At 45.3% G+C, this 23629-nt stretch overlaps 1 protein-coding gene across 9 annotated transcripts in view; it reads right to left on the minus strand.

Annotated features, from left to right (window-relative positions):
* KCNMB2 (potassium calcium-activated channel subfamily M regulatory beta subunit 2) overlaps positions 1-23629 on the minus strand; it is a 142672-nt gene that overhangs the window by 50416 nt on the left and 68627 nt on the right. Inside the window, exons 1-2 of one of the 9 annotated variants that reach the window (XM_032119563.1) lie at positions 1370-1661; positions 649-1185 (exon numbers count right to left, since the gene is read on the minus strand). The exons of 5 other annotated variants lie outside the window; for them this stretch is intronic. In XM_032119563.1, the coding sequence (XP_031975454.1) occupies positions 649-722 (74 nt within the window). In that variant the 5' untranslated portion in view covers positions 723-1185; positions 1370-1661. Of the gene's footprint in view, positions 1-648; positions 1662-23629 lie in introns of those variants that run through there. 3 more of the 9 variants (XM_032119564.1, XM_032119561.1, XM_032119562.1) reach the window with 3 other exon arrangements.

The following is a 23629-nucleotide window of genomic DNA, read 5'->3' on the forward strand; positions in this document are numbered from 1 at the left end:
TTTAGCTTGCCTGACACAGCTGGGGAGCGCTGCCAGTGAATGCTGTATGAGCTCCTGTGTGTGAAGTTGGAGGGGAATGGACAGTGAGTTCCCCCCTGGCTGTGAGCCACAGCCTGGAATTTCCTGGCAGTTTTTCTTTGTGGTTCTGAGAGCAGCTTGCTGTCAGGGAGTGTTTCTTGTGTCCCTTCCCTACCCCATATGTTGTTTTCAGTCTCTATTGCAGCATTCCGGAGTATTTTGCTTTCCAAATGAGGTCCATAGGGTACACTAATAAGTTGAAACATCACAATATGCATCACTTAGACATTACTGTAAGCCTCTAGCTCCAGCCCACAAATGCTACCAACAGCGAATTCATTCCTCAGATGAACAAGTGTAATTTAAACTCAAAGCAGCAGTTGAAACTGTTCGACTAATAAAACGTCCTTCACTCGACTCCTCAGTTAAAGCCTGGCTTGTGCCAGCCTCTTGTCAGATGTAATCGCCCCAGGAAATCCTTTTCCAGTGTACACTTAGCAGTAGAACCTGAATTTGCTCTAATACATGCTTTACTCTCCATTTCCCAGTACTTCCCTAAGTTCTCCCGCTGTTCCCATCCCAAATGCCTCAGCCCATCCAGCAGCTTCCCCCCATAAGGATCAGGTTTACCTGAGCAGCAGCGGAGTAGCAGTGCCTAAAATGGAGATTTCAATGGGATGTGACAGGGAGATTTTCCCTCTCATCTACATACTTCTGTAGTTGCCACCTTTGGGAAAACAGCCTATCTACCAGCAGAAGGCTTCCAAATATCTTGTCTCTCAATGTGTCCAAGTATTTCTTGCTGCTTTCACAGCTCCCAGGAAGTTTTAATTACTTTTGGTTTTTAAATAGAGGCAAAGCACCAGAATTCAGCAACTACACAGAAACAAGCTGTCAGAAGGAAGTGGGTGTGAAGACCCTCTGAATAAAGTCAACCCAAAAAAAGCTGAGCTTTCTCTCTCCAAACTTTATTTCACGAAGCTCCTTGTTCTCCCCACATTTATAAAAACTCTTCTTGAAATCCGCTCTGCCTGTGCATCCTTGGCTGCCGTGACTCCTCTGGGGCATGATGGACATTTCCATCAGGGCAGGATGCTCGGTGTGGAGTAGGTGCCTTCTCTGTCATTTGGCAAAGTTCATCCCTCTCACCTGCTCCTTGGAAGAAAGCTGCAGGAGTCAGGCAGAAAAACGAGATCAGGGTTGGGGCAGTCCCAATACTGAGCAGAGCCCGTGGCCAGCACACAAACAGGCAGCACCTGGCTGGCCGTGCACCCTCCGCCTCCCGAAATGTCAGGGCTGTGCGGGAGCAGGCGCGCTGCTCTTTCTCCAGCGCTCACTCATCCCTGCGTACCCTTGCCCGTGCTGGTGTGAAGTCAGGGGCTTCCCAGCCTTTCCCTCAGTCACCTCCATCAGACCACTTTGTCCTTGGGTGGTATTTGCTTTTCTGAGTCAAGAATGTGCTGGAGAGATGCTCCCGTTCGTCTCTGGCTGCTCACTGATTTCCCATGCTGTGCTCTTGTTGTTCGCTTCTATGGCAAAAAGAAAAGCAGCTTTTGCTGGTGAGGTCCACAGTTGGTTGTGATAGGATCTTTTTTTCCCCTGTTTAAAATGTAAGGTCTTGCAAATTAAGAAGCTACAGCCTGTCTAGGTCTTATACCAGTCAGTCTCTGATTCATCAGAGAATCTCCTTGGTAACTAGCAGCTCCTCTCTGATGATTTGCTACTAAAAAGCTCTCCCAATTTAAAGATAAAACACAGTGAAAGCAGAAAGGGGAGCTACACTATATAGATACCTTATACAGAAACATATGCCTTGTGTGCATGCAGCTATACTGGATATTTTCTGATGTGTGTGGGAAGCAGCTTCTCTGTGAGACAGCATGGTATTACCCTATGGATGGCAAATGTGCCCCAATTGCCTCATCTGTGCTAGAAATCCTTTTTGCTGCTCCAGGGTCAGTAACCCCATCTGCAGGGTAAATAATACCCCAGGAGAAGATGAGGTTGGCATTTAATGAGGGGCTCAGCAGTTCATGCTTTAATAAGCCAGCTTTCTGGCCTTGCGTGGGACTGATCACCAAGTACAAAGATTCAGAGACAGGGTGACTTTCTGCAGGAGGTGTTCCTGGTGGGTTTGATGCTGCCTGGTTGCCCTCTGGCTCTGGTAATGAGCCCCTGCTGCCTGACCCCCTCTTCACAAACAGCAAAGTGCTGCCTGTGCTCTAGTGCCTGCTCAAGCTGCAGGAAAGGTGCTCACTGAAGACTTTTTTTTCCTAGGAACGAGTATTGCTGGAAAAGTTGATCCAAGGTGCAGCTAAGAACGCTCTGTGTTTGAAGTAGTGAGTGTTTGTGCTCAGCAAGTCAGTGCAAGTGAAGGATGCTGGAGGCCAGGGAGCTCTGTGGTGAGAGTTGCCTGGGGCTCCCGAGGGATGAGAGAATGGTTTGGGACTGGAGGTGAGTGTTCATGTTGTGCACCAGACAGAAAGCTCCAACTCCCTGTGCCTGCTGTGCTTGTCCCAGTGGGACTGTCCTGCTCTGTGTGGGGCTTTCTGTGATGCCGAGCCCACCAGCATAGTGGAGGGGACATAAAATACTAAATGAGTGCAACTGAGCTGCTTCCAATGCTTTTTACCAGATAAATCAGGAATTAAAACCACTCCTAGATTCCTCTTTCCAAACCCTTCCAGCAGCCCTTGCCAGAAGTGAGCAGAGGGAGGGTGAAGAGCAAGGGAGGTTCACAAGGCAGACATGGGGCAACCCACAGCCCTCTCTATATTTCCTCACTTGCCTTATGTCCCATGGCACTAATTCCTCTGAATCATCACAACAAACAGCAACAAAGCACCAGATCCATGAGATGTTTTTCCATCCCTGCAAGAGGGTTTTGAGCTCACTGTGAAAGCTTGCCCAGCCCTGGGAAGCACCAGCAGCTGGAGGAAGGCTCTTCCAGGCAGCTCTGGCAGTAAGGAGATCATACTCCATGGATGTCAGCAATTTGGGACAAAATCTGTCTTCCCATAAGGTGGTGTGGCATCTCTAATATCTGGGGAGGCCTGATCCAGCCCTGTTTGATTCAGACCTGTGGTTTCAAGGTCTTTAATTTTAGCAGGAAAAAGCTTGAGTGCAAATGTGTTGCCCATACCAGCAAAGCTAAAAGTGCTCAGACCTTCATTTATCAAGGAGTATGGGTGACAATGGTTCTGAAAAGTGAGGGCTGATATATTCAATCCCGTTGTTGATGCAGTTGAGCATGTCGGGTACGCGACCTCATCGTGGTTAAGGGATGAGTTTCTAGATAATCCAAGTTGTGATAAGCAAGGCCTGACTTCCACCCAGTCAGGAAGGAAAGGGGAGATTGAAGCTTGTTCTTCCCTTTCCTGCTCTCCTGCTGCCGCTGTGGGTGCTGAGGCTTGGTGTGGGCAGGTGAGACCCCACTGTGTGGAGTCAGGTGCTGCTGTTTCAGGCTTGAAGGGAAATTACATGGGGAAGCCTCTCCTCCACCTCTTTCCTGCCTTTGTGTTCTTCCTGAAACTTGAAAGCCTTTGCTGCTATCAGATCTCTGAGCCTGTGCCTCTTGATGGAAGGGAAGCAGATGGAGCCCCTGATGGGAGGGATGTCTGCAGGCATGTCCTGGCTGGCTTAATCTCCAGGATCCCTTCATGGAGGGAAGGATGGAGAGAGGTCAGGTCCAGCAGCACTGTCACCCAGTGCCATTCTGTCACCAGAAGCCACCAGGCTGGGAAAAACAGGATCATTTTGTTTTGCCTAGGGGTAGCAGGAGTTCATCTCCCCCAGGGGAGCATCAGAGCAGAGCCTGGGTGCCATGTGCCTCCACACAACTCTTCTGGAGCAGGAAATGCTCCCTCGAAGCCTGTCCTGACCTATGGGGGCAGCAAGCAGACCTGAAGATGGATTGTTTACCTTTGCTGAAACTCTGGAGTGGCCAGATCTCAATTTTTATGTTATACATTTTAATAGCAGTGTTGTGACTTGGACCATGTCATGGGGAGAAGTGGAAAAGCATCAAAAACCTGCTTGTTCCTCAATCTCCACCTGGTGTCTTCATCCTTCAATTGGTTCCCCTGCAGATGCCTGCAGATAGCATCTCCTCAGCTGGGCTATTGCCCAGCCTGTGTGGGTTTGGTTACAAATTCATATTTATAGATATAAAAACAGAGCTTATGTACAGTGTTTTGCTCTTCCTATCTCCTTTGCAACGTGTCTCTATTTTGGGAAGTGGAACAAAGGTGTCTGCAGCTATTTATAGCAGGGGAAGGTGCACAATGCCTTCAGCCTGGGTGGGCACAGGGCTGCCTGGCTGAGGGTGATGTGGGGTCCCTGCCATCAGAGATGGTGGGTTTTTTCTGCTTTTTTGTGTCTGTTCCCTTTTATTTCAATTGCTGGTCTAATGCTGAATAAGATATGAACTTAAAGGACCGTTGATGGCAGTTAAAAAAAAAAGAAAATGTGCAAAGCCTTGGCAAGTATTTTTTATGAATTGAATCTCTTGAGATGAAAGCTTCATTACTGTGAAACAATGAACTTGCTACACTTTTAGTAGTACAAATGGGTTTCATTTGTATTAGGAAGATACAAGCTTATTATTTTTAGTTTGTTCCTGTAGTACCAGGAATGTTTAATGTGATAATCAATGTAATTGAGGAACTGAAAGCACAGAAGATCGCAGCACTCTCAGGGGTGATAATGACTACAACTGCAGCATGGCCAAAAGGTCTGGGGCACGGGTACAGGTGTGGTTAAAACACACTCCTATCCCAAATGTGGATGATTGCTTGTCGTGCTGGGCTCTGTGGGAGCACAGTGCAGCCCTTGCCCCGTCCCCAGTTATGATGGGATGCACCCAGTCCTGAGCACCCAGCAAGAGGCTCAGAGCTGCGGGGTGCACCTGGGATGGCTCTTCTGGAAGGACACAGGGAGAGGAGTTTTTGCTTTTGCCCCAAAACCCAAGGATTTGGGAGAGAACGTGTCCCCTCCTGGGATCTAGGGGAGAAGGATATCTAGGAGAAAGCTTGACTGCAGAATTTGGCACCTTTTTTTGAGGTCTTTACTGAGTATTTGCAAAGCAGGATAGAGTCTCAATTTGGCTTTTTTTATTTTTCTCCCCAGAAATAGCGAAAGGCACACATTTGACACTAAAAACCGACCATTAAATTCCCAGCTCCTCTTCCTAAGTACAGGGCTGCTAAAGATTTTCAATTAAATGCTTCAGAGCCCTTAACACAGAGAAAACACAGCATTTCCTCTCCAGGCCACTGCTCGTAAACTGTGATGCTATTTTGTGAAACTTTCACCCCAGAAACTCAGCAGCAGGCACCCACCACACAATTTCAGCCCAAATTCCACGAGAAGCATAAGCAGCAAACTCATGGGAGGACCTACCAGCAACAGGTTGGTCACCTATAGCCCAGCACCATGGAGATCCTACTGCAGCTTTGGGGAGCTGCTGGTTGCCACGTACCAAATCCAACATCTCCTGAACCTCCAGACAATTTCCCTCCTCATTTCATTCCCTCCCTGATGCAGCTGGGGTGGGGGTTGTGATTTACTGTGTATGTTAGTCCACAGAAGAGGTGGAGGGGAGGAAGGCAGCTCCTTGTGTCTGCCCTGGCACCTGCCCCTGGGGCAAGGAGGCTGTATGGGGCAGCTGCTGTGGGCTGCTGGACATCAGCCTGCATGGTGATGGGTGAGGAGAAAGGCACAGAACCCAGGGCAGACTGAATACATTTTAGATGCAGCCTCTGAAGCTTCTAAATTCAGAGCAAGTCTGAATGAAACAACAGCTTGCAAAGGCGCAACCAGGTTTGTTTTCAGCCTTCTCCATTTTTGAGGAGGGAAATTTTCTGTGTTAGAAAAGTTGCCTTGTCCTACTGGTCTCTAATAAATCACGGCTGTAGACACCAAAAGGCATTAGGTGCCCTCTGGAAATGCTGCTGGAGCTCTTTTCCCATGTCAGGACAGGCTCCCAGCATTGGAGCTGGTGCCCAGCATTTCCCCACGGTGCAGGGCCTCCTCCCTCTGCCAGTCTTGAACAGATAGCTGCAGAGAAACCAGGTTTGTCCATTAAATGATCTCACTTTAGCACTTGCTATGAGTTAGATTGAAGCCTACTGCAATCAGAGTGTACTTTGAGAGAAATGACTGAAGGCAGAGCCAAAAGTGCAGCCGTGGTGATGCATGAGCTGTGGTGTTCATGCTCATAATGCAATTACTTACATTACAAAGCAATTATCAGAGTTTAAAATTCCAATAGCATTTAGAAAGGCATATATGCCTGAGGGTTTCCATTTGCAGAGATGTTTCTTTTATTGTACCTGCTTGCCTAGGAACTTCACCATTTTAAACACATCAAAGTGTTTTAGAAATCTATTTGTGATCTTTGTTGAAAAACAAAGGCAACCCTGCCAGGTCCACACAGAATACTTGCTCCATTGCAAGCTGCTCCTGAGGCCCAGTTTAGGTTTTGTGAGGTTTAATGAGGTAAAACCTCCTGCACAGTGCTTCCTGCTCCCTTTTGTAAATTTTGGCAGCACATCCTTCAGCTGGGGCAGTGTGCTTCAGTGCTCTCTCTATCACTGCAGTGCCATCAGCTTTTCCCTATCTGTCCAACTCCTCCAGGAGCAGCAGTCACTCTTGCAGTAAATTTTTGCCTGGAATAGCACATCATTCTTGTGGCCTGCTCCCGGTGCTCTGCAGACAGGCTGAGGGGGTGGGAAGGGCAAACCTTCTCCATCAGATGCTGAAGATGAAGTTTCTTGCTGATAATTTGAGGTGGTGCTGTGTTGGCTAACAGGGCTCTGGGCAGCTACAGTCCAGCCCAGAAGGGCCAGATTTGAACTGGGACCTACTGGAGGAGGAAATTTAGACAACATTGCTTAACAAGGGACTCTGCAGAGAGGAAGGAGTTCAAACCTGACAACTGTACACCTCCCAATGGGGCTACAGTTCCCTCAAAGAGCATCAACAGACTAATTGTTCATCACCGTTTATCACATGCAAAATGCACGTGAAATTGCATAACTTCCATAGTAACCATGATCATCACCTTCCCATGTGGGGACTGGAGTGTCAGGATGTTGTATACTTGAGAGTACCACACGTACCTGTGTCCTTGCATAAAGCACACACTCTTCTGGCAGCCAGCCTTTTGTTTATGGGCTTCCACTGCTTGGCTTGTGAGAATTTGCAAAGCCTTGATTACTCATCAATACCCTTGCACTAGACACATGCTTCTGTAATGTCTTTAAGGTTATGTGGAATTCTATTTGAAATCCCTTTCATAAAAAAATAACACAAACCACTTGCTGCTAAATCTGGCTGTCAGCAAGCAAATGCCAGGAACCAAAATGACTATTATTATTACTGTTATTTGCACCATTCCAAAATCCATTAATTTGCTTGTTGCAATGTTAGGTAATGAACACTTCTGCAACAAGGTCACACCTCCATTTTATATCAAATAACTGTCTTTACTCATGTTTGATATATGAAGCATATTTCTTGCTTAGGGCATAATGTTTTATTAACATTATTTTCCTTTGTTCTTTCTTACAGATTGTCTATTATGACTCTAAAGATTGCCTGCATGACATCGTTTTTAAATTCAATGCATAATTACATAAAATAGAAATTCATTTGATGCTACATTAATAAATCTCTCATAATTTTCTTTGAACGGGGGGACACGCTGCTATTATTTACCAGAAAACATGGATTTAGTTAAGCTTCATGGAATTTTGCAGTCACTGACACACGTATTGGATATGGGCAGAGCAATGACAGAAGTAATGTGAAGGCAAACAGTTCAGTTCAAGCCAAAAAGACTGATGGAAATAGTAAAAATAGTAGAGATGTGAAAGGAAGAAGTACTGAAATAAATATCTGGGATGGGAACTTGCAGGGAAGGTTCACTGCAGCTGCTGAAAGGTTCACTGTGCCTGGCTGAATGTCAGCCTGGGTTAATTTGCAAGGTGACAGATGTCTTGGGAACGGGCAAATGCTGAAGAACAGAGCTGGTGTCCCTGAGCCAGATCTGCTCGTGGAGCTGAGCCACTCGGGTGTCCTTGGAGCATCAGTGACTTACTGCAGCTGTGGCTTTGGCTCTTGTCTTTAAGGATGATTGTGCAACCCTACACCTTGGCAAAAAAAAGTGTCACCCCCCTCCTGGCAGCTGAAAACCAAAGTTTTGACTGACTGACCCTATCCTGCTTGATCTGCTTCACCCACTTCAGCTGATCTTGTCTCACCTCTGACTCTTTGAGCCCAATTTCCCCCAGATTGTCTGTAACCACCCCTTGCTGGGCTTCTCGGTGCTGTCAGCCACCATGCCCAGGTGTCTCTGGTTCCCCCGGCTCCTCCTTCACCGGGGCTGCTCCTAAATACCTCCCAGGCTACCTTGAGTTGTAATTTCACTGTCGTCTTTCTGTGGCTGAAGGAGTCTTAAGGGTGTCCCCAACCATTGTAGTATCCACCTTGCAAGGACAGAGCAGAAAAGGTGTCCCCACACCCTAAACCTCGAATTTGCAGGAGGTAAGTACTGCTGTTACTGTTTTGTAGATAGAAAACCTACTGGATGGCAGATATTAAGTGTTTGGCTCAAGGTCACAGTGAATATCTTTGAAGTCACTTGATAAACACTTTGTTCTCAGCAAAGGGTGTGCTTTGGGCTGTGATCTTATCCTGTAACAAAAGCTGAGATATGTTCCTCCTCGTTTATTCTAGTCTGGTGGTGTATGTTGCTCACAGTTAATAATAAGTGGAAGGTCATTAATTGTGCCTTCTGATATATGTTTTTAATTTCTTTATTCATAATGAGCTCATTGCTGCAGCAGCAGGAGTGAAATATGTGATACTACTGGAATTTCTTTGCAGTTCAGCATTAATTAATGTCCACTTTTTGCACAACATTAATAATAACGTGCCTAATATTTCAGAGGAATGTGGAAAATTCTTTTCTAGCTGGTAAGAACTGAGATTTGCATTTCAGCCTTTTGTTTAAAAATGCCTCTGAAGGGCTTTGAAGTATTAAAGTGAAGTTGGATGTAGCACCCATGTCCAACCTGGCACCATGTAATTGGAATTCCAGTCTATCCACTCCCCTTGTCTCTTCACATTTGCCAGCTGGTGCAGGGAAGGACACTTCATTTCCACAGAGGGCCACGACGAACTTTTTGTTAGGAGAACAGGTCTGTCAGCCCTTGTTCCAGCAGAGTTTTGGTTAAGTGCACTGTGGCTCTTGCTACCTCTGACATCATTTGTGTCCCCTTGCGTGGGATGGGCTCCTAGGTCTGTATGGTGATGTTCCTCACCTGTCGGTTGCAATAACAACATGCTGCAGGTTTTGCTGGCTTTTGTCCCTCTTGAGAATTAGACATGCCATTTAGCAAGACTGGCCATCCAGGGACAAAAATACGCCACTAAAATGAAGTCACTGTTTGCCTATACTGTGAGATCCGTATTAATGCTATTACAAGGTTAAACCCCTTTTTTCACAGGTTAAAGATGGTGGATTTACCGGCCTGAAATGTTGATTTTTCAGCATACCTTGCTGCTGTGATATGAATGTTTGTCTCCTCACCCCTGTCCAGGGGGAAGGAGGGGCTGGGTTTTGAGAAATCCTGACTTGTGTCTTTTGGCAGAGACTGTGGAACAGTCAGACTGATGGTTCGTGGCTTACAAATGTAGCATGTCTCTCTGCATTTAGTGATGTCCTTAGTTCAGCAGCAGGACTAGGTAGATTTTAGGCCCTCAGCACCACAGTGAATGTCTCTGCTGTGAGAATTAAAGGAGTGACATGCTGCCAGAAGGCAAAGGGTGTTGTGCTTCCTGTTCCTGACCCTTTAAAGCGTGATGTGACCTTTTGAGTAGACAGAGAGATGAGAAATTCATAAATGCACACAGATTTAAACAAGAGGTGCTGCTTCCTTTTCTGAGAGCCCTGTCAGGCTGTGTGGGAGTGGGATGATGTTGCATGGCAAACTTGGGAGTTTCTGTGTGACCTTGCTGCTAAAAGCTTCATCTTGTGGCACCAGGGGATAACACTGAAACTGTGCATGGACTCTAAATTTTTGCTGTACTTAGGATGCTGAATGAGCAGCTGTGGAAACTGCTGCTTCACTCTGCATGCTTGGGATGGCATTCCCAAAAGTTCTTGCCATGGCCCAGGTTGGAAACACCCTTGTCTAAGGGCAGCCTGGGGATGGAACAGCCTTGTGGTATGGGGGGGTGTGTTAGAGGTGTGTCACCTTGTCCCCGTGGCCATCGCTGACACGTTGCTGTATGTATCATGTCTGAGCTTGAGAAGCAGCTTTGCTGCCTGGACAGATGCAGCTGGGAAATCCTGCACCCCAGCAAGAGTCACTTCTTTATTGTTTCTTTTTCAATCCTGCTTTGCTGCAGGTTGGAGCTCACCCAGTGCCTGTGCAAAGCAGCAAACACAAAGCCAAATCCTGGATAGGCTGGAGGTTGGGAATGGGGAGACACTCTGAGGTCTCCATGAACAGGGGATGTACCAGGGGCTGTGTTTGGCTGCTTTGCCCCACGAGGACAGCTGTGGCAAACTGCTCCTTTTTTGCCCTTGCACTGTCACATTGGAAAGAAAATGGGAGGCGACCATTACTGCAGTTCCCCATCCTTGCTCACCAGGGCTTGGCAGGGAGATGGCACTTGTCACAGCCAAGCCTGCCATCTCCTGACCCAACAGCTCAGAGGGGGGGTGTTGGATCCTGCTCCATCTTGCTTCACTGACTTGCCATTAGGAAAGTTTCTTGGTTTTGGTTTTGTGTCTAATTTGGAACACGTGTAGATTTTGGTCAAGAAAAATGAGCAGTGAAGAGCACTAATTACTGCACCCTCAGGGTAACGGCCTCAGTGTCCCTATGCTGCATTTGACTTTGGGATTAAGTTGGGGGCTAAATACAAATTCCAGCGGTAGCACAGGCTTTTCAGTAATTTACCATCTCACTTACAAATGTGCTTTGCAGAAAAATAACTACTTTGAACCTTTCTCTTTGCCACACACACTGACAAATATAGCCCTGAATTAGTATAATGCTGTCTTTCCAAAGCTCCCTTTCACATCTGCCTGTGCTGAATTCATGCACAGAAGTTTTGACGAAGAAATGAATTGCTAAAATTCCTAATGAATGTGGTTATCAGAGAGGTCTTTCTAATAAAGATAATATACGTCAGCAGAGCTGGCAGGTTTTTACTGGGGCACTTCTTCATTGAGTCCAGAGTAGATGCTCTGTGATAAATCTTCTTAGTGCTGTCACTCTTGGTCCTAATAGTGTGAATAGCCATTTAGCTTGCAAAACAGCAGAGCCATTCAGTGGCTCTGGGTTTTGGCAACATGCTCAAGTGTTCTCCAGCCTTTCCGGTCTTTTGCCAATCTCTTCTGTCTAATTCACCAACTCTTTTATAATGCAAGAGTTCCTCCTGCAATGTATCTTTTAACCTCAGATGTTCAGACTTTTGCCCGCTCCCACTGCAGGGCATGAGCCCCACTGCAGTCACCTGGCTGCATTACCAGAGACTGAGGTAACACTTTATTCTTAGAACACCTGTATGACTTGTTTTATATTTTTCCCTTTCAAAAGCTTTTCAGCTGGACTTCCTCTCTCGCTTTCATAGACAGTTCTTGCTCCGGACTGAACTGGAGGAAGAGATAAACCAAATTCTGTGGGGTTTTTGTGCAGAGTACAACTGGTTCATTCATTACACAGGATGCTGCTGCTTGTTGAGCCACCCCCAACCAGCTGGATATTTCTTGAGTATCGAAGTCTGTCTCATGGAGACACCCACAGCCTGAGGCTATGAGTCCACAGCTTCAATGTTTGCTTGCTATCATGATGACAAACGCCTTGTTTCCCTGGCTGGGCTTGAAGCTGTCTCTGTGTAACCCTGGGTGCACACCCTGCAAACAGGGACAACCAGGAATTTAGGAACAACCTGTGCCTGGTACCTGGGACTAGCACTTGTGCTCCTTCCTTGCCATGTACTCTGCTGGACCACTGGATCTCAGTCCCTTTTTGTCAGCTGCACTCTGGCAAGTGGTGGAAGGGTTTTTTATATTTCTTCTTTTAGAGTATCTGTTGCTGATCTTGTGGGTCAAAAAACTCAAGTGTTTGCAGCAGAGACAGTATCTTACTGAATTGTTTTGCATCAGTGGTGGTCCCAGCAAAAACAAAAAAGAAAAGAATAAATGCAAGAGAGTTTAGTGAGACCATCACCAGCTTTGCCTAATACTAACCTTGCAAGAAGTCATTGGATGATGTGAACTGGCTGTTCTTGCTAGCAGAGAAAATAAAGTTGCAGCAGTTTATGCCAGCTGAACACCTGGTCATTACATCTCATGTTGTAAAAGCTGCTGTGGAACCACAGGATAAAATGGCTATTCATCTTTGATCCCTTAGCAATGTGAGAGTCTGTAGTAATCTCTAAGATTAGGGTAATAGAGAGCTCAAATTTTAAATAGAGCCTGCTAAACCGTGTTTACACAATGCTTCAGTTCAAAGAGGGAACCGCTGAACGTGCAGTGTGGGGTGCACAGGGATCTCCCCTCCTCCCTGCCTCTGCTGGGCTTTTAAATGTGTGTGTGTGGTGCCTTGAAAGTCTGACTTTGCACTGTGTGGGTGCTCTGAGCTGAAGGCCAGCACTGCTGGCCCCAGCACCCAGTATTTCCAGGGGAGAAAGTGTAGCTAAGGAGGTGGTACCATGTATTTACAGAATTTCCCATTCTTTGGGAGCAGACATGGAGCCAGGTTGCATTTGAGAGATGATGTAAAACCGACTTAGAGGAATATACTCTCATGCAGGACTGCAGTCAGAGGCTTTGCTGTTGCTCATTTCCAGGTGACTTTAATTACACTCCTATGCAGGGGAGGGTATAAAACATGATGGCACAAATAAACAAAACCATCCAGCTAACAGGAGGCACAGTTGCAGGTTCTTAGCTTCTAATCCAACATATGCTTCAGCCATTGTTTCTCTGATCCCTGTGTATTAATATGTGTCTTAGAAAAAGCAATTAATGAGAAGGTTTTCAGATGCCAAAGCAGAAAGTTACTGAGACCAGGAACCAGCTCATTTTTGGCTTTCTTGGGCCAAGCCTGGGATTGCTCCCTAGGCTTCAGTGGAGTGATAATGGGTTTGCCCTGGGAGAAAAACAGTTTGTCTGACCACCAAGAGAAAACATAATTCAGACTGCAAAGCAGAACAGAGTGAATTTTGTAGCTCGCTTGCCAAAATCTTGTTCTTTGAAAGTCTGCTCTGGTCTTACGTAGGAGATAGCAAATGAATGGATTTGGAAAAGGTTGGGGTGCTTCAGCAATGAATGGAAAATTTTATTCCCTCTCAGCTTGTAGTAGTAATTCTATGTATCTGTTCATAGGTTTCTCAGAAAATGATTTTCATCCTTCCAGCAATATTTGATACCCTGTGTATCCTGCAGACTGCAGAAAATGTTTACTCTGTCTCATTTGCCCTTCTCCCAACAATGCACATGCACAAAGGACAGTTTTGAAGTGTTTGTGCGTTTTGATTGACAATAAAAATCTTTTGCTATGAGTTCTGGCAAAAAGTTCATGGTCCTCAGAATACTTTACAGTTAATTCTGATTTCATTTGCATGACTAAACAGTGGTTCTGCATCACTTCATTACAAAAGATTTGCAGAGCTTTGAAAGCATTTCATTGCTGGAGAAAAATCCAGCAGTAAATCCAGCTTCCATGTATGGTTAAATTGCTTTAAGCTAAAAACAGCAATAGGAACAATTCTTTTTCAAAGAATCATAGAATATTTTGGGTTGGAAGGGACCTTAAAGATCATCTTCTTCCACCCTCTACCATGGGCAGGGACATCTTCCCCTATCCCAGGTTGCTCCAAGCCCTGTCCAACCTGGCCTTTGACCCTTCCAGGGATGGGGCAGCCACAGCTTCTCTGGGCAACCTGTGCCAGGGCCTCACCTTCCTCAGGGTCAAGAATTTCTCCCCAATATCCATTCTAAACCTATTCTCTTTCATTTAAATGCCATTCCCCCTTGTTCCGTGTCACCATTCCCTTGTCAAAAGTGCCTCTCTGGCTCTCTTTTAGGCCCCCTTAGCTACTGGAAGGTGAGATAAGCTCTCCTCAGAGCCTTCTCTTCTCCAGGCTGAACAGCTCCAACTCTCCCAGCCTGGCTCCATAGCAGAGGTTCTCCAGCCCTCTGAGCATCTCTGTGGCCTCCTCTGGACTCACTCCAACAGGTCCTTGTCCTTCTTATGTTGGGGACCCTAGAGCTGGATGCAGCACTGAAGGGGGGTCTCATGAGAGCAGAGTAGAGGGGGAGGATCATTGCCAGGTCATGTGGAGCTTCTTGTCAATGAACATTCCCAAGCCCTTCTCCTCAGGGCTGCAGGTGCCTTCTATCCCTTCAAATGCAGCCTTAGGCAAGAGGAGACAGCTTTCAAGCCCCAGAAGAATCTGGGTGTGGATGGATGAAACAATGAAAAATGTCTTAGTGTAAGAAACAATTCAAGTTATTGTCAGCACAATAATGTGAAACGCTGGCATTTCACTGCTGGAACTTCCTGCCACATCAAATGTACTGCCATGAATTATTTAGCAAATCTAATTGAATGTAATTTTGCTATTGGAGATAAGTAGCTGCTAAGCTTAGTCTGAAAAATCAATTTGTGTACGTCAGAGTACTGATATGCCTTAGAAGTAGCTTGGGATCATCCACTTTATGCTGGAGTTTTATGCCCTTCTTTTGGTGTTAGTTTGGCCTAGGATGTCCAACAGCTCACAGCTCTCTGGGATTTTACATGCAGGAGGATGTAAATCTCCCTGAATTTCCAGGGGGACACACATCTCAAACATTTCCTTGTCCTTTCTGGAGGATTTACAATATTTTGGGGCAGTATGGCAGACACACCCAGTTCACAGAGTGGTGCAGAAGGGCTGGGGTTTGCCCAAGGCACCTGGCAGGACTTGCAGTGGATATGCCATGGAACTTCTGAGCAAGTGAAAGCAAGCCAGGATGTAACACAGCTGGGAAGTGTCTCTGCAATGGGAGCTAGGAAATGCTGTAAAGGGGTTGTGTAGGCTAAGAAACCTAGATTTGGTCTATTGAGGTCAACATCATCTACTGGGGATTAGGTAGGATCAAGTAATTAATGAAAAGGATAATTCATACCAGTTTTCTAATCCCTGCAGATAGTGTAGATGACACACTTCTGCTGCTGACCCTTCTAGATATGTTTTCATTGTAAAGATGTGCAGAGAGGGAAAGAATGGGCAACAGGATGCAGAAGTCATCACTAACTCTTTCCAAGTGGAATTTTTCCAGTGGAATTTTTTTGCTTCAGTGTTGCTCAGACTTTTCATAACAATGTCCTAAGTCAGAGTGATGTTTTTGGTTGCAGAACTTTTTGGTTCAGAACTTCCAAACCTGTTTCTCTCTCTGTTTTAAAGCTTACAAAATACTGTTTCAATAATTTCAATTAAACTCTTGGACTCTGTTTTGAAATAATTTTCTAGTTTTAAAATGTCCCTTATTTTAACAAAAAACCCCTGTATTTAAAAATACTTAAAGTAGACTTGAAACGAAATGTGGATTTTATTAATTACATGGAAAACATCCTTTTCGGATCAACTGCAACTAAATTTTTCCTCTCTGACCTACTTTGTCCACCAAACTGGAAACTCCATTATCTGCCCATTTCTACAAGGGATATTGGATGCTCAGCAAATGGAAACACTGATCTCCAGACACAGGTGCTGCTTCTGCCAGTGCCCACCCTGGGCCCAGGGATGGGAGGGAGCACAGCTGGGTTGGCCACAGGAGGAGTTTGTCCCAGGGAATCCCTGCTGGGTGTTGCAGCAGAGGTGGGCTGTTTCAGTGCACAACTGCATTGCCTTTCCTGACAGAGCAGCTCTGATGCCAAGGGAGGAGAGCCGGAGTGCTCTGATGCTTGCAGTTTCAGCATGGCTCTCTAAGGTTGTTTCCCACAATGTTCTCGCTTTTACTGCTGAAACACGATCCTTCAAATTACTCAGCTGCAGCCTCTGGAGCAGTTGAGCTGCCAGGGAGAGCAGGGTGCACATTGTAGGGCTCACCTCTACCACTGTCCTGGTGCAAAGGTGTCCTCCAGCGGAGGACAAGATGGAGAGGGAACAGGGAGGGCTGTCCTGGGTTTTCCTGGAGCAGGTGCCCAAGCAGCCTGAGTCTGTCAGGAAGTAAAAGAAGAAGAACTGGAGAAGTAGGGAGAAGAAACTGTAATAGCCCCAATCCCTGTTTTCATGGCTGATTAGGATTGTCCTGAAGACCTAATGTGGGGTTGAAACTCCAGGAAATCAATCCACAGGCATTTGTGCATTGATCTGTTTGGAAACATTAACCTGAGGAATTTCTCCATCTACGCTTGTTTTCATTTGGGTGCATGTTCAAAAGCATTGATTTTCTTAAGACCTGAGCATTGAATCAGATGTTTTTCTGGATGCCTCAGCTTTTGTAAGGAGGCAACAACTGGGATTTCACCTAATTTGGCTTTGGTTTTGAGACTCACCAGCAGTAAACAGTAGGTTTGCAACTGCATTTTCCACAGCAGCCCCTGAAAGGGCAGAGGGCTCTTTTATTTGTAAGGCTGAATTGTATTTTCACCCAAATGCTGTGGGAAGTGGGGGCCTAATCCAGCTATTGCTGTGTGACAGGGTCATGTGGCATGATATAGGGCTGGATTCCTACCCAAACAAAAAACAGTGACCTCTTGACAGCTAAAGAAGACACTAAGGTGTCATCTTTTCTTAGGAAAAATAACGTGTCTAGATACATAAGATGTACATGTAAATGTATATGTGTTCATGTATTTTCTTATCAAATTGCTTTGTTGTCCCCTGGCCATACAGGAATGAGAGTGAAGCCTCAGATAAAGTTAAAGCCAGGTGGCCCAATTCCCTGCAATTCTGGTGAAAACATTTTTAGGGAGAGAAGGAGGTCCCAAAATGCACCAAAGGGCTACAGGAGAGGCTCCCCATTGCATCTGCTGGGTGATGGTGCTGCCCATCTTCCAGCTCATCTCATATGGGTGCAAGCACACCTGCCCTTTGCTGTGACTGTCTGCCAGTGCCAGGCCCCTGTAATGAAAGCAGTGGATATCTGCACCCAAAATGCTAAAACAGGCAATACTATGGTCTTGTTTCCTCTGTCTTTGCCTTCCCCACAGGCTCCATGCATGCTCGTGCCCACTGCTTGCCACTTAGCCCCAGGGGTCCCACACGGACTGCCCTGAATCACAGGGATACTGCTTCAAAGCCAGCTGTAAGTGGAGCCACAGTAAAGTTACAGAAATAAAAGTGGCTTTGTCCCCTGCAGGCTTGGAACCTCTTTACCTTGAACCTGTGCAGAGCTTGACTTGCAGGGGTCAAGTCAGAGCGAGATAAAGTACAATTCATTATAGTGGTATTTTGTATGCAGGGACTGAGCTCAGGCACCCTGTGTTACCAAAAGCTGATAACAAATAGATATGAAACACCTTTGAAATGTTAACTTATCCTAAAAAGCCTATTTCTTCAATACTTCCAAGCAGCTTAAAGCTTCATCCTAGACAATCTGTTCCCTTCTCTCTATTTTAATAAGCAAGAAGCATAGCATCTGTCTGGAAAGAGTGCAACAAATATTTTTACATTCGCACAGCTCAGGAAAGAGGTTGCAAAACTTGAAGAAATCCCAGTTTCAAAGTACAGAGATGAACAGAGGAGAAAGCTGGGAGCAGTGAGGTTTTGGGCAGGATTGTGCTTTCTCCCAGCTGTACTGTCCCATCTTTTCTCTATGGGCTGGAAGGGGCTGCTTAGTCTGTGTCCTTACAGAGGATGGTTTTTTTTTTTTTTTTTGACCTGCATGCAAGAGAAGCCAGAAGCCCAGGTTTCTGCCATAGCAGGCTGTTTAGCATAATATGCACTTTCTCTCCCCAGCTGCATTTTCCCTGGGCTCTCTCTGAAGTCAGGTTTGCTGCTGAACTCCTTGTGTGGGTACACTGTGACCCATTTCAGTTCAAATGAACTAGGTTAGCTAAAGCAGTGGAAATTGTAGGTCTTTTGCTATTTTGCCTTGCTTTGAGTGAGATCCATTGGACGTGGAAGACCAGTCCCTTGGCTGATGTAAGTCCATGTACCTCCCTTGACTTTGATGGAAGCTCATCTCTTTTTTTCCAGCTGCTGATCTCCCCTGTCATCTGGTACAACCTATCCTGTGTGGTGTTTATTTTAATAGCCCGATAAAACTATTATTCTCAAGGGGAGATAGAGGCTGCTGGCTGTGTGTTTAGACAAATCTGCACCCACACAGATTCCATAAGTGTTTGCTTCAAAGATGTAAACACCACATTACCCAATTAAAGGAGTGTCCTTAATAATTTATCAGGCAATTAAAACGTTCATTGCCCTTTATCCCAGAGAGCTCCACCAGTGATATATAACCTGAACCTAAGTTAAAATGCCATAATAAATGAACAGTGATGCAATGTATCAAACATAATGGGAACATTAAGGCAGTGAAGGGTGGTTTGTCAAGAATGGAAGGTATAACACAATTAGTGGAGCTAACTTATTTCTGGAAATACCACTGCTCCTGAGGAGTGGGGCATGGCAGGGGGATGTCTGGCAGAAAAAATGTCAGTAATATGTTCCATGGAAAACTTACCCATTACAAAGTTAGTGATAGAAAAGAGCTCCGTCCCCAGTTATTATTAATAATCCTCTTGGGAATGTAATGAGAAAGGGAAATGAGCAACTGCAAGAGAGGGATTATAGCAGGAGCAGTGTTTCAGCTTAGCTCTGGGTGCTTGTCATAGTACAGTATTGCTTCATACCTGTGTAATGGAAAATGCAGAAGTAAAGGGGGGGATAAAAAAAAGGCAAATGCTTTTGTTACTAATTCTGATCTGGATGTTTTAAAAAAATTACCCCAGAGGTTGGGAGTCCAATTCACACTGAGCTAAAATCTGTTTTAGACAGTTCGTTTCCCCTTTGAAAATCTCAGTCATTATTGTAAAAATGCCAGAGCCTCGGTGGTGCCCGATCCCCCACCTGTGCTGTTCCCTCTGCTCCTGGGAGCTGCTCCTGGGAGTATTTTGTGCTGTGAAGGTGTACCCAAAGATGTGTAGGTCATGTAAACATACAGCTGCTATGTGTTTCCCTGCAGATGAAGGAAGGATGATAGTTTCATCTTCCCTCTTTTTAATAGTATCTTAAGGTGGGAGGATGATTAAGGGCCACCACTACTGTTTTTGAAGAACTCCTCTTGAGCCCTTCAATTCTGGATATGAAAAAGGATGGGATGGAAGTGAATGACAACATAAAAATGATGGTCCTGCAGGTCCCCTTTCCAAGCTCTGAGGCTCAAGCATGTCAAGTGATTTGCTTCAATGGGGAGAACCCAAATGAGACTTATTCTGTGGTCAGAGTTTTGAGGCTTCACAAATACCCACAGCTACTCTGACTGTGGGCATGAATGTGGCACACTTTGAAAACAGGCTCCCATAATAGGGCTGCATCTCTGATCTTTCCATGGGGACACACATTCTCTGCCACCTCTGGGGAAGAACCGTCCTGTCCAAGGCACCATTCCATGCTTGCTGGTTTATTTATCAGCCTGTACAGACCTGCATGTGGAAACAGTGGTTATTAATACTGGAGTCCTAACACAGCATCCTGCATCAAGTGGAACTATGCAAGCAAAGGGCTGATGTGGAGCCCACTGCATGCAGCAAGGGCAGGAAGGACATGGGATGGGCTTTATTCCTGCTTCAGTTACTGACTTGCCACCTAATCCTGGACACTCTGTGCTGTTATTATTTCCCCTTTGCCTGTTTGGTCCCCTGTGGATGCTTTGGAGAGGGAGCAGCTGCTTGCTGCAGGATTGAGGGTGCTTAGTGCTGTCACTATATGGCAATATAACAATAGCAGGGAGGGCTATTGGATAGTGAGCTTTATATTGAGTAATTTGGAGTGGATTATATGGACTAGAACAGTGTAATGGAATGCAGGGCTCATCCTTTCCCCACCATTTGCAGTATACATTAACTCCATTTATCTATACTGCCACTCTTTCTCCTTCATGTGATGCAGAGGAGAGTCACCCCCCTGCTACAAACTCCCCAAAGATTTTTGGGGCTGGGATCTGCTCCTTACCATGCATAGGAAATTTTTACATAGTTTTGGAAAAAGCTGCTTCCAGCTGAACATGCAGCCCTGCCATCCTAGCCTGCACAGCAGCACCCACGCTGGTGCACTGTGCTACCTGCCTCCCTGGAGTAATAGCCTGGGGAGCTGGACACTTCTTGGCAATCCCCTGTCCTAGTTTAAAGAATAACCACATCCATCAGGATAAAATATTTTGATTTGTCACATCTCTTCAGACTAAACTTTTTCACTGAATAAAATTTAAGGACAAAAGAATACAATTAAGCAGAAGCACAAGCCACAAAAACAACAGCAAAATGTGCTTTTAGAGTGATGCTTAACACAAATTGCTTTTTATTAGTTTAACTCTGCCAACTTTTAGTTCTTTGTGCTAAGACAAAGCAGGCATCCCCTTCTTTTAGCCTCAGAAAGGCGCACAGAAAAGCTGATATCCTTGTTTCTGTCATCAGGTGCCTGTATGTCCTTGTATTTTCACTCTTGCCTTTTGTGCTTGGTTCCCTTCTTTTTGCAAATGAGTGTTTGGATGCTGTTCAGCCCAATGGGGAGGCTACAGCTGTTCTTTCCCTCCTCATCATTCTGGTCACTTGGCTGACACTTCTAGCACATACCCAAACTTTCCCATTCCTGGGTTCCGTGTGCTTTTCCTTGCACACTTCTGAAGGCAGAACAGCAAGACCTTTTGTATTGTTATGAGACTAAAAAAACCCAACGCAATATTTTTAGGACACTCATAACTATTTTCTCTTGACTTTAGATGCTTAAATGAAAAGTGGCTTGCATGGTTTACTGATGCTCCACCTCACTGTAGAGTTATAGGGACTGCTGAAGGTCCCTCTGTAGTTAGATGCTGCCATTACTTCCTTTCTATAAGTGCTGTTCCTTGGCATAAAACTTAGAACACCTGAAACAAAGCCAGAGATCTAATATCCCATCCTCAGAAAATCAGGAAAAAGTCAGCTCTAAATTTGCTGAGAAAACATTTGATTTGTGATGAATTTCTAGAGGAAAATAAAAATAAAAATTGCTGCCTTGCAGAAACCACAAGAATTTCAGTAGCTTACAAGAGAAGTGTTCTTTTTGATGACTGCCTGAATCCTCCTAATGTCATATAATTTATGTTAATTAAATGCTGATGGTATCTGAATAAGCATATTGATGGAAGATGTATTTGAGATACTGTTATTAATTCATCATTCAGTAGCTAGTGCGTGAAATAATGCATTCCTAGGCTCTGATTTGGGACATTTCATTTTCAGTATTACCAAGATGTCTGTTTCCAACAGAAATAACCCTTTAATCTACCAAAAAAAAAAAAAAAAACAAACCAACCAAAGCACAGCACAACAACAATTTAACAACAACAAAAACTCACCAAAAACCTCATTGGAGGCAGCCTGATTAAACAACTCTGAAGCAGTAATTATTTATGCCTTTCAGAGCTATAGCACATACTGATCCCACTTCTCCAGACAATGGACATAAAATAATTATTTATAAATAGTTATAGCATTCAAGTATGAAGAAGGAGAACCCCTAAACCCAACAGCACATGATTTATTGCACCCCAAGCTTATATTCTGGCAAGTGTAAGGACATGGCAACCTGTCTAGAACTGTGCTTTGTACCTAAATCCTCACCTTGCTGGTAGTGAGGTGTGGCCAGGACTCAGCACCCTCCATCCAGGCAGCTGAGCCAAGGCTGGCCAGAAACTTCACCCGATGGCAGAGTGTTCACACCAAGCCATGACATTTACTGGTGCTGGAGATGGTTTCATAGATCATCTCTAAATGTTCAGTAAGTCTCTTATAAATTCATTTTGGGAGTCAACAGTGCCTAGAGGCATAACTGCTCCCATTACTCTGAGCTTTACTGGAGGAAGGGAAGCAGTGTGACCTCCAGGAGTTACAGATCCACTCTTTAGCAAAGGAAAGTAACCTGCCCCACCAGTCGTGCTTAGTGACAGCAAGAGGAAGGAGCGACACATGCATGCTGAGGTTTCTCCAGCTCAGGGACAGGGGAGGTCTAACCCCAAATCCAAGCAGAGGCTGGTGGGAGGCTGGGACATACAATTCCCACCAATGCTATTGTGTCTCTGAATGCACTTTGCTGGTGTTGTGGGATCACGTGAAATTGGGTCCTGATTTTTCTGCAGAGGTTTTCAGATGTTCAACCAAGGCTTACAGCTCTGTCTCCTCTATAAAAGAGTCGTTGCCTCAGGAGGAGGGGGAGCACTGATGTTGGCAAGAGCTGTGTTAATTCGTGAGGCTGTTCACACTTTCCCCATTGCTGCATTGAGCCCTGGGGAGGAGTTCAGAAATGATGGAGAAACCTAATGATGAGCTTCACTGAGAGAATTACAAATGTGATAGGGAATGGAATGAGGTAAACAATGAAAACCAAGGTGAAATTTCCTGACTAACTGAAGCTGAACTAACTGTGGGCACTGCTGAAGGGAGTTGTCTCATCTCCTGGCTCTGCAGTCTTTGTCTCTTCACCTGATACCATAACACAGGGGGCAGGCTGAGTTCTCTTTAGACTTGTGGGGTTAGTTTTTGGGTGGATCACTGAGCTTAAGTCAGTGGGAGATTTCTGGTCCTGCTTAAGATGAAGTGCAGTGGCAGCATTGCCAAGCTGCTGTACAGTTGAAAGTGTAATGTGGAAAGTGGCAATGCTGTAAGTTGGCTATGTGGGCATACATGACAAATATGCTCTTTCTCTGCAGTGGGGAAATATTGGCTTCACAATGCTGACAAATAACTGAAGGTATTTAATATTGGGTTTTAGATTCCAGGGACCTTTATACTGCACCATCAAGAGAAATTAAAATCTGGGAAGAGATTTCCTTGAGCATCTGCACAGACAGGACAGAGGTGTTCCAGACTGCAAACAGCCACTTTCCCCTTCTGCTCCCCAAGACTTAGTAATGAGAGAATCATTCCACATTTTGCTCATAACCACTCAGACCAGTGAATTTGTTAAATATTATGCCTGTGGCTTCTCAAATGGTCGCTGGAAACCTTTCTTTGGGTCATTTGGGAAAAGGTGCTTTTAGACTGTCTTGTTTTGCTACGGCAATCCTGCTATTCAAGTGGGTGTGAAAGGGGTTTGAAAACAGTCTCTCTGTGTGTGTGTACAGCAGGGAGAAGTGGCTGCTCACTTTAATTCCCAATTCAGGCTGTGCTTGGGGGTGGCTCTGACTACCCCAAAGATCAAAGGTGACTGTGTATATAACCTGCTTCTGGGCTGCATTCTGTTAATGATAGTGTCTGGCCCAGCTATCAGCAGTTATGGTATATGACCTGTGTAAGAGGCACAAAGCTGGAAATACTCAGGAATTGCTCTTTTCCCCCAAAACCATTTGAATTGCTGGAGAATTTACTGAAAACGGCCCTCACAGGTGACATGGCCAGGA

Source organism: Corvus moneduloides, chromosome 10, assembly GCF_009650955.1.
Source record: "Corvus moneduloides isolate bCorMon1 chromosome 10, bCorMon1.pri, whole genome shotgun sequence".
In the NCBI taxonomy this organism is placed as follows: Eukaryota; Metazoa; Chordata; class Aves; order Passeriformes; family Corvidae; genus Corvus; species Corvus moneduloides.